Source organism: Capricornis sumatraensis, chromosome 3 (genome assembly GCF_032405125.1).
Source record: "Capricornis sumatraensis isolate serow.1 chromosome 3, serow.2, whole genome shotgun sequence".
NCBI classification, from domain to species: domain Eukaryota; kingdom Metazoa; phylum Chordata; class Mammalia; order Artiodactyla; family Bovidae; genus Capricornis; species Capricornis sumatraensis.
Genome location: NC_091071.1, coordinates 20,984,209 through 20,998,822, shown reverse-complemented (window position 1 = coordinate 20,998,822; position 14,614 = coordinate 20,984,209). Strand labels below are relative to the sequence as shown.

The 14,614-nt window shown below is 46.1% G+C and overlaps 1 protein-coding gene across 1 annotated transcript in view; it reads right to left on the bottom strand.

The window, feature by feature from the left end:
• COG7 (component of oligomeric golgi complex 7) overlaps positions 1-14,614 on the bottom strand; it is an 89,898-nt gene that overhangs the window by 32,425 nt on the left and 42,859 nt on the right. The window contains exons 9-11 of the mRNA XM_068968792.1: positions 13,992-14,146; positions 7,443-7,559; positions 4,839-4,904 (exon numbers count right to left, since the gene is read on the bottom strand). Coding sequence (XP_068824893.1) covers positions 4,839-4,904; positions 7,443-7,559; positions 13,992-14,146 — 338 coding nt within the window. The remainder of the gene's footprint in view (positions 1-4,838; positions 4,905-7,442; positions 7,560-13,991; positions 14,147-14,614) is intronic.

Sequence of the window (14,614 nt, the reverse complement as noted above, 5' to 3'; positions counted from 1 at the left end):
AGACTCGAGAGTCCCTTGGACTGCAAGGAGATCCAACCAGTCCATTCTGAAGGAGGTCAACCCTGGGTTGTCTTTGGAAGGAATGATGCTAAAGCTGAAGCTCCAGTACTTTGGCCACCTCATGCGAAGAGTTGACTCATTGGAAAAGACTCTGATGCTGGGAGGGATTGGGGGCAGGAGGAGAAGGGGACGACCGAGGATGAGATGGCTGGATGCCATCACTGACTCGATGGACATTGAGTCTGAGTGAACTCTGGGAGTTGGTGATGGACAGGGAGGCCTGGCGTGCTGCAATTCATGGGGGCGCAAAGAGTCGGACACGATTGAGCGACTGAACTGAACTGAACTGAACTGAAGGGGAACTGAGGAGCCTCTTGATGAAAGTGAAAGAGCACAGTGAAAAAGCTGGCTTAAAACTCAACATTCAAAAAACTAAGATCATGGCACCCATCATCACTTCATGGCAAACAGATGTGGAAACAATGGAAACAGTGATAGACTTGATTTTCTTTGGCTCCAAAGACACTGCAAATGGTGACTGCAGCCATGAAATTAAAAGAAGAAAAACTATGACAAACTTAGCATATTAAAAAACAGAGACATTACTTTACCGACAAAGGTCTGTACAGTCAATGCTATGAGTTTTCCAGTAGTCATATATCAACAAAGAAGGCTGAGCATCAAAGAATTGATGCTTTTGAACTGTGGTGTTGGAGAAGACTCGAGAGTCCCTTGGCTACAAGGAGAACAAATCAGTCAATCCTAAAGGAAATCAGTTCTGAATATTCATTGGAAGGACTGATGCTGAAGCTGAAGCTCCAATACTTTGGCCACATGATGGGAAGAGCCGATTCATTAGAAAAGATCCTGGTGCTGGGAAAGATCGATGGCAGGAGGAGAAGGGAACGACAGAGGATGAGATAGTTGGACGGCATCACCGACTCAACGGACCTGAGTTTGAGCAAGCTCCAGGAGACGGTGAAGGACCGGGGAGCCTGGCATGCTGCAGTCCATGGGGTCGCAAAGAGTAGGACATGGCTGAGCAACTGAACCACCGAAGCACAGTGCTGGGCACAGAACAGGCATTCCATAATTACTCTGTGAATCCCAGGTGGCCCTGGATTTGGTGAGCAGGGAGCTGAGAGCTGAGCTTTCATCTCTTCCCTCCAGGAAGTCAGCTCTCCTTCTCAGGGTCACTGCAGCTCATGCTTCAGTCTCAGGCAGCTAGCGAGTGGCATCATTCTGCCATCCAAGGTGAAGAAGAGCAGTTACACTGGGAATGTTTCAAATACTACAGATAACAGTTTAAAATGTCTGAATAGTGTGCTCTACAATAGAAACCAAATCCAACATTTTTAAATGTTGGAATAAACACAGCTCCAGCCCTAAGGCAATAATGGCATTCTTCCCTAGCCTCCACTTCAACCAGTCACCATGAGATGATCTCATCATTAGACTCTGATGTCCTGTTATCTGTATTTCCCAGTATTGTGAACTAAACAATGCAAAAATGAAAACTTGATTTCCTTATTCATTAAGAAGCATTTTCAGACTTCCCTGGTGGTCCAGTGGTTAAGAATCCACCTGCCAGTGTAGGAGACGGGTTTAATCCCTGATCCAGGAAGATTCCACATGCCAGGGAGTGGAAGCCTGCTGGCCATAACTATAGAGCCCACGTGCCCTAGAGTCCATGCTCTGCGACAAGAGAAGCCCCACGTTCTCCACAACTGGAGAAAGACCTTGCACAGCAACAAAGACCCAGTGAAGCCAAAAGCAAATACATTTTTTAAAAAAAGAAATATTTTCTCATGTTGTGATGGGCTCTAAGCTAGGCTTCGGTGCTTTCAGATGATTAAATACAACAGAGCCTGCCCAGAAGCTCAGAGATTAACAGGAAAGCCCAATATGTGCCAGTGCTGGGCTACCTGCCGGGCCAGGAGAAGGCAGTTAAGTCCACACATGATAAGGAGGGAGGGACGAACATCCCAATTCCACCTATTTCCTCAACACATCTCCTTTTCTTGAAAAGCTGCTGCTCACGCCTCAGCCAGGGAAATGTATACATTTATTCTGGATTCTCCAAACCTCATCACCCCACTGAACTGCCCTACTAAAGCTGTGTCCCAGTGAAAATGCCACTGTGCCAAAAATCGGTAGTGGGCACCATAAAAGCATAGAGGAGCCATGGCAACCTTCCTGTGTGTCGCCCGAGTTCAAGAGAAATCCCTCGGGTGACACCCAACTCGGCCTGGCTTCACTCAGCCCATAAGTCACAAAATGATCTTTGTCAAAATGTTCACCTGCCTAGGTGATCTCTAAAGCCCAGTAGCCAATGTCTCTCCTGTTGCTCAAGTAATCTGGAGTGTTTCGAGCTACCATGGCTGCCACCCTGGGGGAGTGGTCCTAAGTCATAGTCTGGGCTCTGCAGGTGAAATTGATGGGGAGATAAGATAAGTTTTACAGGCCAAACAGTTGGGCTCCCTGATTGGAATACAGATGGTGACTGTTACTCGTTTCCCTTTCCAGGCTCAGTGCTTCCAGAATGACGCCACATCTTAAAAAGGTTCCCATGGATACACTCAATCTGTTCTCATCACACCAGAGAGCTTGGGCCAGGCACTCAGCCTCGCTGGGGTGCAGTTACAAGAGCTTGCTCTTTACCTATCTATGAATGCCCCATGCATTTTCTTAACCAGATCCTTCCTTGCCCTTTAGAATGTAATATTCATCTTCATTAAAAGATTAAGGCAAGCCTGTATGTTCTGATATGGTTAAGACTTCTGATATGCACGCAGAGAGACACAAGTCTAAGGACGGACAACCATCTCTGAGGAAGGACGGTGTGGGTGTGACATGTACTCAGGATGACTCAGCGGACATCCCTGTTCAAACACTGCTTCTTACTTGCATCACCTCAGACACAGCTCTTTCCACAAATAATTTCTTTTACTTAAAAAGCTATTACTGCGGCTTCCCCGGTGGCTCAGGGGTAAAGAATCCACCCGCCAGTGCAGGAGACACGGATTTGATCCCTGATTCAAGAAGATCCCATATACGACAGAAATACTAAGCCCATTCGCCACAACTATTAAGCCTGTGCTCTAGAGCCCATATGCCCTGCAACAAAATAAACCACTGCAATGAGAAGCTTGAGCGCTGCAACTAGGGAGGAGCCCCCACTTGCCACAACTAGAGAAAAACCCGCACGGCCATGAAGACCCAGCACAGCCAAAAACAAGTAACTTTTTCTAGAATAAGCTATTACCTGTGCCAAATTCTAGGCCTCAATGTCTCTTCACGTGTAAAAATGGGGATAAGAAGAGGACCTATCTTTTTGAGCCCCCGGGATGACTGATGAGTTAACGTGATAAGGTTCTTAATATCAGAAGCTCAACAAATGTGACAGGGGTGGAGGGCTGTAATTGTTTTCTTCTGAAGAACTTTTAAGGTGAGATTTTCAGTTTTTACTTTGTATACTTGTGAACTTTTAATTTGTGCAATGAGTTGGACCCAGGATGTAATTACTACTGTAATTAAGAAAATAATAAGCTACATGTTTTTCTTTTAAACATGTAAATATAAAATGTTCACGTTTTTGTGCAGGCCCTTTGTGAACCCAGACCTAATTACCCTCCACCATAAGCTCCCTTCACCATGTATACGTGTGTGTGTGTGTATGTATACACCTGCATATGAATGTGAGCGTAAGTGTGCGTGGGAGTAGGGAGGAAGGGCGCGTTCACTTCATCATTTACACTATTTACACACACTCCATTGTATGCCTGTGATGTCCTGGTTTTATTTGTTCCAGGAAGCCACATAACCTCTGTGCTGGGCTGTCTGGGAGTCATGAACCCCAATAGCTGCTCATTCCACCCCACCCCACCCCCAACCCCTAGCAAGACTTTCCCCATAATGAGAGCCATCATGAAAAGTCTTGTGACTTGAAGGCAATCCATGGGGTCAGAAATGAAAGCAGACCAAAAGTTGTGAGAAGAAATGACCAGCTCAGGCCCCTGACCCCAAGGGTGGTCTGACTTCCTTCCCCAGCAGTTCGCCCCTACCGTCCACCCAGTCCGAGGTCTCGGCTTGCTTTTCACTTTGTACCACTGCCAGAAAGCCCCTCTTGCAGAGATGGCTTTAAGACAATGAAGAATTATCCCAGAAAGAGGGGAAGGGACAGATGCTAGGCCCTCACACCACCTGAGTTCAGACTTCTTCCCCTGAACTCCTGCAGAACAGAGAACTCAGCTGCACTGAGACAATGAGATTCTGCTGAAAGAAAGAAACAAGAGCATCTGGGCAGCTGGAGCCCTCTGAGGGGTCCCTTCGGGGCAGGTATCAGAATGGAGAAAGGGACAGAAGGGACCTTCCAGACCCCAGCCCAGAAATCCTCATTGCCACACACCCACTTTGCAACACAGAATCCTGGGGCAGAACCCAGACGGCAGGCTGGCCCGGTTCAGCCCGATTCTGTAGGTTGGCCCTGGGGACTTCACCATGCTTTGAACACCATTTCTATGGCGAAATTTATTTCGATTTCCAATAACTGACTCACAATTGCAGCAGGAACCCAGCCCACCGATAATTTGGAGATAGCATGTACTGTTTTCCTCAATTAGGCTGAGACTTTCATATCTAACTAAAATTATGTGCCCGCTGCCAAGCAGGCCTTGCTCCTTTTAGATGCTCAATAAATGCTGAATGGTGACAATACTGACGCGTCGTATCCTAGGTACAGAGAGCCCTGGAGCGCTGAGGCGTCAGACTGTGCTGTGTACTCAATCAAGTTCTTCCCTAAACCTGGGCCCAGGGACCCACCCCCAGGCCCCTCCTACCTGTTTGCCAGCTGCTGCTCAAAGTCCCCACATTGCCTTAAGAGCTCTCCACAGGTGGCTATTATCCTAAACAAAACAAAAAGCACTTCAAGTTTAAGCATCTGGAATGCTGACATTTACAGGACAAACACTGTCTCATTCATAAAAATTCTAAGTATTCAACCCTTTTTGTTGTGTGCTGCGTTGTGGGAAAGCAGTTAATCCTTTGAGCTCAGTGGTGTCAGACTCCTCACAACCCCATGGACTGGAGGCCTGCCAGACTCCTCTGTCCATGGGATTTCCCAGGCAAGGATACTGGACTCGGTTGCCATTTCCTTCTTCAGGGGATCTTCCCGACTCAGGGATCAAACCTGGGTCTTCTGCACTGCAGGCAGGTTCTTTACCTTTACCGTCTGAGTCACCAGGGAAGCCCACTTAGAGGGCTGATCTGAAATGTTTCATTCATTAGTAGTTCACGTAAAAGGGAGATTCCGGTCCTTTCTGATACTCCTCTGTCATGGGTCTCCCTGCTATGAATCACAGCTCTATCCAACGTGATCTGAAATAATTTAACATGTCCCAGAATACACGGTGGTGCTAGAGATAAAGAGCCCACCTGCCAATGCAGGGGACCTCAAAGATCTGATCCAGGTTTGATCCCTGGATCAGGAAGATTCCCTGGAGGCGGGCATGGCAACCCACTCTGGTATTCTTACGGGAAGAATCCCGTGGACAGAGGAGTCTGGCCAGCTACAGTCCATAGGGTTGCAAAGAGTTGGACACAACTGAAGCAACTTAGCACGCACAGAAAATACTGAAGTTGCTCTTGGTTTTTGTCTCTGAGAAAATGGGTTGGAGGAAATTCCCTGGTGGCTCTGTGGTTAGGACTCGAGTTTCCACTGCTGAGGGCCTGGGTTCCATCCCTGGTCAGGGAACTAGGATCCCACAAGTTTTGTAGTGTGACAAAAAAAAAAAAAACAGAAACAAACAAAAATGGGTTGGAAATCTTTTGTCTCTAAAATTTAAAAACCAAAATTCATTATTTAATGCTTGTGAGATGCCTGCTATTTGCCAGGCATAGAAGAGAAAACTGTTTTGATATTAGAATTATGTTCCATTCTGATCACATGAAAGGCAGATGAGTTTAATCCATTTGTTTCTGAGAGATAAGCCTGAATGATCATCACGTCTGAATTTAATATTTGTTTAATTTCCGAGTAATTTTATGCTAGGCCTCAAACTCCAGCCACTGAGTCCTTCAACACCAAACTATAATGTCAGGACAAATCCAAGGATTAAAAACATCTTAGGGCTAGTTAACTTTTAACTTTCTCTAAAAGTGCCTATCATCACCAAGATATCTAGGCATTCCATCATAAGAAAGGTTTATGAGAAAGTGAAATATTACATTCACATCAGGTACAACAGAACAACTTCGTGCGTAATATTTTCTGGTGTACCAAGCTGCCACAGCTGATAAGGGATATTAGCATCAAGAACATTAAATTTCATCAAAAAATAAAAGTTCAGACCAGAGCCCGTGAGGAGATATTCCAGATGGTCTTGGGAGGTCCAGGGTTTACCCTGATAAGATGGTCTTTGGACCCACGTGCACCATGGGTACCCTGTACATGCTACCTAGCCCAGGGGGTCAGGCAAGGAATGTAAGTGAGGGGAGAGCAGCTTGCCTTTCCAGAACACATGTCTGTGAAGAATGGTTGTAAGGAAAAGAAATTTCTGGATTGCTTTTTATCTCAGGCCAATAGTACAGCTGATAGGCCTCATAGGAGTGGGAGAACAGAACAGAGGACATTTACCTCGTCAACCAGGGGTTTCGGCTTCCAACCCCAGGTAGAGGTCAAGGCCTTGGGGCGACACAGACCCAGTGCTTCCAGAGAGACCAGTTTTGACATGATGTTGGAAAGCTGGATTATGTTAAATCTGGTTTTACATGCTGGCAAATAATCTAAAAAAATTTTTTTTAATCCTGTGATCAAACAAAACTTGTCCATAGGTCAGATCTGGCCACTGGCGAGCATTTGCATTCCCTGGCTGGACATATCAAGGGCCAAATGCCTCAAGCCACTGCCAGTCACACTCAGATCAGACCTCAGGGTTTGGGGCAACAGGGTGTCTACCAAGCAGCCCACACGTCACACAAGGCTACCCTGGAGGCTGTCCACAACAATTCAGGAGGGTCACCTCAAGTCCTTTCATGGAACTCTTATACGGCTCTTTGCAGGCCAAAGACTACTGCTTTACCATTTAGTACTGTGGCACTTAGATCCAGAAACAGGCTATAATCAACTGTGCATTTTCTAAAATATAAAAGCTCTAACTTACTGCAAAAACTATAGGCTAAGAGGGGAAAAAAATCTCAAGCCAGACAAAAAACTTAAATCACCAAAGGAGATGAGTTCCTAATGAATTTCTGAAAATATTTTAAGAGCAAGACAGATCTCTTTGATGTTTGTTTTTTGTTTATTGGCTTGTTTGCAGCGTCTAGAGTATTTGCTTTAAAAGGGGCAGGAGGTGGAGGAGACAGTGAAAGAGAAAAAACCCCACATTTATCATTTTTATACACTATTATATATATATGTTTATATATGTTTACTCCCATTTTACCTAATGGAATTCTGAAAAGCCGTCCAATCTTCTTGAAAAAGAGAGTTGAGGGGAATATCATCCAGTCTGTACTTCTTTCGTATTGAGTGAAGAGTACTAGTGAAGTCAGACACATACCTATGGGGAAAGAAAAATTAACAGTGGTGTCATCATAAACTCTCCAGACCTAGAGACACCAGGAATTACAAAGCTTTGGACAAACCGCTAATGAGAGCATCTTCAGAGGCTATCCTGCAAAGCGTTGTCAAGACTTATAAAGCTCTGACCACAAACAAATCTCTATGTAACAAGACGGTCTTTTTCATCTTGCAGAGCAGCTTTAAGAGATGTTCACGATGAGGGGGAAGGGGACGGCCACTAAGACCACAACTCTGTGACCCACCAGGTGACAGATGATGCTGGCAAATCACTCCTTCATCCTAACAGAGGCATTTCTTTGGAAGCTAATTTAAAGGACTGTTTTAAAACATCACGGCCCCACTATAATACCTGACTGACACCTAGGATACCACAAGGTACTTCTGCAGCATTGAAATCCTTGAAAGTGAAAGTCGCTCAGTTGTGTCGAACTCTTTGCGACCCCATGGACTATACAGTCAGTCCATGGAATTCTCCAAGCCAGAATACTGGAGTGGATATCCATTCCCTTCTCCAGGGGATATTCCCAACCCAGGGATCGAACCCAGGTCTCCACATTGCAGGCAGATTCTTTACCAGTTGAGCCACAAGGGAAGCCCAAGAATACTGGAGTGGGTAGCCTATCTCTTCTCCAGGGGATCTTCCCGGCACAGGAATCGAACCAGGGTCTCCTGCATTGCAGGCGGGTTCTTTACCAGCTGAGCTACCAGGGAAGCCCACTCCAATCCTTGAATTCAGAGTAAACAGCCAAGCCCATGGCTTGGGCCCAACCTTAGTGAAGCATGAAGCTGGATTCCAAACTGAAAACCCTCCCTCGCAGACTGTGCTGTTTGCTCGCACATACACCACTTACTTCTCTTCACCCCATTTATCACTAAATGGCTTATCACATCCCACTTATCACGGAACCCCAGGTATCACTAAATAGCTTATTTAATGTATGTGTTGCATGTTTATTGCTGTCACTAGACTAGAAGCTCTGGGAGAGAACAGGGACTATCACTCTGTGGCTCATAATTGTATCCCTGGGAATTAGCACAGGACTGGGCATTAGGGAGACATCCAGAAACAGGCTGTGAGGCAATGACAGACCTGCACTGCGGTAGCTAGGCAAGTACCGAGGTGTCTTTGGGCCTCAGTTTCCTCATCTTCAAAGTGGACTTGATGATGTCTTCTGCACTGCCTTCCCTGATAGCTTAGCTGGTAAAGAATCCGCCTGCAATGCAGGAGACCCTGGTTCAATTCCTGGATGGAGAAGATCGGCTGGAGAAGGGATAGGCTACCCACTCCAGTGTTCCTGGGCTTCCACTGTGGCTCAGCTGGGAAGGAATCTGCCTGCCATGCGGGAGACCTGGATTTGATCCCTGGTTTGGGAGGATCCCCTGGAAAAGGGAGAGGCTACCTACTCCAGTATTCCGGCCTGGAGAATTCCATGGACTGTACAGTCCATGGGTCACAAAGAATCAGACATGACTGAGCGAGTTTCACTTTCTGTACTGCTCCCACAGTGTTGTCATGATGACAAAATGAAATGAATGAAACAGTACACACAAAAGTTCCCTGAAAAGTATAAAATGAAAGCTGATGTGCAGTGGTATTGTTTTTATATATTGTAACTCCCTTGGTATCCGTGAGGGACTGATTTCAGGATCCTGCCCCCAGCCAAAGTAGCAAAATCCACAGATGTTCAAGTTTTTAAAAAAATACAAAATGGTCTATAGTATTTGCATATAACCTAGGCATATGAAGGGCTTCCGTGGTGGCTCAGATGGTAAAGCATCTGCCTGCAATGTGGGAGACCCGAGTTCGATCCCTGGGTCGGGAAGATCCCCTGGAGAAGGAAATGGCAATCCACTCCAGCACTCTTGCCTGGAAAATCCCATGGACAGAGGAGCCTGATAGTCCATGGGGTAGCAAAGAGTCGGACATGACTGAGCGAATTAATAATAATAATTAGGCATATGGACTTTTCTGGTAGTTCAGATGGTAAAACATTTGTCTACAATGTGGGAGACCCAGGTTCGATCCCTGGGTAGGGAAGATCCCCTAGAGAAGGAAACGGCAACCCACTCCAGTACTCTTGCCTAGAAAATCCCACAGACGGAGAAGCGTGGTACAGGCTACTGTCCATGGGGTCTCAAAGAGTCAGGCACAACTGAGCGACTTCACTTCACTTCACTTAGGCACATTCTCCTATATACTTTAAATCATCTCTAGATTACTTATAATACCTAATACAAGGTAAATGTTATGTAAATTGTAAATACAATATAAATGCTATGTAAATACTTGCCAGCATGAGGCAAACTCACGGGTAAATTCAAGTTTTGCCTTTTGGTACTTTCTGCACATTTTTTCCCCAAGTATTTTTGATCCACAGTTAGTTGAAGCCACAGATAAGGGATGCTGGCTACAGATGGCTGGCTGTACAGTTCTTGGAAGGTAAACAATAAACATATGCCTTTGGGAGAGTATGGTAAGGAGGACTGGGGTCGATGGTCATGTGCTCTGGAAGCCAAGAGGCTCCCTAAAACCCACAACACCTGCACACATCACAGGAAATCTTGCTCCTCTCCCTTCCCAAACCACATGCTCTAGGGAGGACGGTGGACTATGAGGACCCCAGGCACCGCCCTGAAGAGTAAGTCTGTGTGGTGGAAAGAAAGGCCATTCAGAGAAGCAAGTGGACAAAACTGCAGCAGGCCACTGCGCTGAGGACAAGCGCCGGTGCTGCTGCCTTCACGGAGGCCTCAAAATGTAGTGCTGGAAAGCTATGAAACCAAAACGCCACGGACCCCACCCAGAGACGTGACAGCTTCCCCTGGGGGAGGGGCAGGGGCCTCAGGACACATTCAGAGGGGGCTCTTGGAGGACATAATTGTGCTTTAGCTGAAGAAGGTTAAACACCTATCACCACCCTGCAACTGTGACAAGTACGTGAAGAGCACCCTGCCCAACAGTGCCACTGCGCTGCAGAAGCTCCTGACAGAGTCCCTGGGATGGTGAGCAGCTGTGGAGCATGGCAGGGGCGTGAGGTAGGAGGAGGTGGGTGACTGCTTAGCCCCAGTGGGGCTCGCAGGTGATGTGTGCATCACACCACATTTTTATGGCATTCGTACCAAAACACTCCGGCTCTCTCACAATATTTCCAAGTGTCTCTACCATGCAAGGTGCTGTAATTATGTGCTTTCACTCAATATTCCCTGGGCTTCCCTGCCGGCTCAGATGGTAAAGAATCTGCCTGCATTGCAGGAGATCTGGGTTTGATCCCTGCGTTGGGAAGATTCCCTGGAGAAGGGAAAGGCTCCCCACTCCAGTAGTATTCTTGCCTGGTGAATTCCACTGACAAAGGAGCCTGGCAGGCTACAGTCCATCGGGTTGCAAAGACTGACTGAGCGACTAAGCACATTTACTTCTCACTCAATATTCACATCCACACAGAAAGGTGATATTATCACCATCAGTTTCCCCAACTAAAAGATAACAAGACTCAGAAAGGTGCATGAACCCACCCAAGGTCCCAGCTAGTTAAGTGCCTGAGCCAGGATCTCAGCTCAGGGGGCTCCACCTCCAGGGCCCAGGCTCCCTCACAGCCAGAACGCCCCTGACTCTGTACCACCCCATCTTTAACTATGGATTCTACAGCCTTGGCCAAATCCAGGTTAGGCTACCCTCCTGCCCTGCCTGCATTCTTCATCCTCCCTACCCCTCCTTCCTGAACACCATCCCATGCCCTCCCCACTACTGAACGAGGTCCCACTTGAACCCTGGGCAAGTCAGTATCACCCTTATTTCCCTGACTAATTTCATAAACAAATATCGGCTACTTTGGTATCTTCAAATCCTCCCCTTCTAGAGAAGGTGATCTGGCTTCATCATACATCCTTTGGTCCAGTTTGAATTTTTAATATGGATTTGCATTACTTTTTAAAATGAAGGAACTGAAGTAACCAACACAAGAACCAAAAATGAAAACATCACCAACTGGGAGGAGAGAGGATATGAGAGGACCAGACTCAAAGAGGTCCAGTTCCTCACCTTTCAGGGTTGAGAGTCAAGACATAACAGTTAAAGGTGATAAACGAACAAATTTTCTTTAAAGTCTGGAGAGAAGAGTGAGAAGGCTAAGACTCCTTGAGCCCAATGCAGGGGCCCTGGGTTCGATCCCTGGTCAGTGAACCAAGATCCCGCGTGCCGAAACTGAGGCCCAGCGCAGCTAAATATATTTAAATAAAAGACTAAAACTTGTGACTTCTGAGGAGAAGGACACGGGCAGGAAAGAAGGAAGACTTTTGCTTTTTTACACTTTTTTATATTTAAATATATCTGTATTTTTGAAAGCATTTTACTTTTGTTATTTTATAATAAAATTTTTAGGTCTCAAAAAGAATTATTTCATCCATAAAATCCTGGTTGGTGGCAGAGAAAGAAGTGAATTTTATTTGATTAAACCTGTTGCTGATGTTTCTCTCTCTGGAGGTGCCATCTGGGCTCACCTGCTCCCGCTCCCTCTGCGAGCAGGGCCCCTGTCCCCTCAGTATCTTCCTGTGAGCCGCCCTTGGAGGTGCAGACCGCCCGCGGCAGCGACCAACAGCACAGAGCTCACGGGGCATGTTCAGAATTTCTGGAATGACAAGGGCTCCCTAAACTTACGGCAGCAAAAGAGCATTCAGTTCAGTACGAGGAGTTTCTTGAGACTCAAGGCAACTTTATTTCAGAATACAGTCTCTTGCAGAGCCTGAGAATGTATCTGTCCATAAGCTAAACACTGAAGCATCTAACCTCCCAAGGGCCCTTTCACCTCAATCACACAGGTCAGAGAATCCAGCCTTATACTGAAATTTCTTACCTCTTCTTTTCTCTAAGTAAATTTAATTTTGGTCTTCCCTCTTTTCTTTCTTCTAATGGCTTTATCGCCTTTGCAATTCACAGATCACACAAGTCAAAGGTTTTTATGCAGTCACAGAGCTGTGCAACCATCACCACAATCAACTTTAAAACAAGCTTCATCAGCCTTAAAAGACACCCTGTTACCTTTTAGCGGACATCCTGCATCTCCTCCAAATGCCCCCCTCCCCAGCCCTTTTGTTTAGTTGCTTAGTCATGTCTGACTCTTTTGCGACCCCATGGACTGCAGCCTGCCAGGTTCCTCTGTCTATGGGATTTCCCAGGCAAGAATACTGGACTGGGTTGCCATTTCTTCCTCCAGGGGATCTTCCTGACCCAGGATGGAACCTGCATGCCCTGCCTAGGCAGCCACTAGCCTACTGTCTGTCTCTTTAGATTTGCCTGTTCTGGACATTTTGTATAGATGGAATCATATAAGGTGAGGTCCTGTCTGACTGGCTTCTTCTACTGAGCATGATGTTTATATATTTTTTTATTTTATATTTTTAATTACACAAGAAATGTGTTAATTTAGTCTCCTTTTTAAGAATCAGAAAATAACAAAGCTAAGTCTCCTATGACTACTTAGTCCTCCCTCTCCTCAAATATAATCAGTGTTTTCAGTTTTGCCTAACCTTCCGCATCAGGGCTTAGCAAAATTTGTCTGTTCAGGTCCAGGTATTAAGCTTTGCAAGTCACAAGGTCTCTGTTCTAACTACTCAACTCTAACTTCATTCGGAGGATTTAGAGGCCACAGATAAGTGAATGGGCTTAGTGGAATTCCAATAACACTTTTACAAAAACAGACTTGGCTCATGAGCTAGAGTTTGGTGACCTGTATCCTATAGGAACATATAGAGCACTTATAGTTTCAAAGAGGATCCAGAACAGGAATTGGCACTCCTGGTTTCTTGTAAACAAAGTTTTACTGGAACAAGGCCACATCCACTCAGGTATGTGCTCTCTCTGGCTGCTTTTGTGCTTCTGGGGAAGCACTCTCCATGAAAGTCTCTATTGACTGCAAAGCCCTCAAGGCCCACCATACTTATGATCTGGTCCTTGGCAGAAAAGCTTTGCTGAACCCTGCTACAGAAAATGTACTCTACATAGTATCCTGCAACTTTTTATTCACTTCAACAGTATGTTTTGACATCTGTCCCTGCTGTTATGTGTAGATAGAATTAACACCTTAACTGCCTCATAAGGAACTCCTTTAGTATGAATATACCATATCTTATTTGGCCATTTCCAAATTGATGGACATTCTGGTTGCTTTAAATGCTCCACCATAATAAATGTGCTGTGATGTTCTTAGCGTCATTAAGGACGTCCCCTTAGGCTTAGGTGCAAGTGATTCATGGCAGGAATACGGACATCCGCATTTTTAACTGGGAGACACCACTCTCCCATGAGGCTGGCCCTGACTCCATTCTCCCGGCCTTACTCGGCAAAGAGGGACTTCAGGGACATCAGCAGGCCATTATCTCCCTGCAGCTGGCCCTGATGCCACTTCCCCAGCCTTACTTGGCAAAGAGAGACTTCAGGGCTGTCAGCAGGCCACAGGTCCCCAGGCCACTGGTGAATCTGATGCATCTGTCAACGGCTGCAGAAGACAGGCCAAAGAGCTTGTTCACAGAGTGGCTCAGCTCCTGCACACAGTCAATGACTTCCCCATGCTCCTGGTCAGCAGAGACAATAAAAAGCTGCTTCAGACTGAAGAACAAATGAATAGACAACATCCAGATGGGAGGAGCTCCAGACCTCCTCATTCATGGTCAAACCACTTACTACGAACATCAGAAATGTAGTCCCAAACTGTGAGAGCTCTTTAAAAGCCTGACTGAAGGAAGAACAGTCTAAGCGGCCAGTGAGATCACAGAAATAAACTCCTGGCCAAAAAGCATGATCAAATCCTTATAGTCATCCTTATATATGTATTTTTTATCTCTTTCCTCTTTTTCTGTGATTAAGATGGTATCTTTCCCTCTGTGGAGAAGGCAATGGCAACCCACTCCAGTACTCTTGCCTGGAAAGTCCCATGGACGGAGGAGCCTGGTAGGCTGCAGTCCATGGGGTTGCGAAGAGTCGGACACGACTGAGCGACTTCCCTTTCACTTTTCACTTTCATGCATTGGAGAAGGAAATGG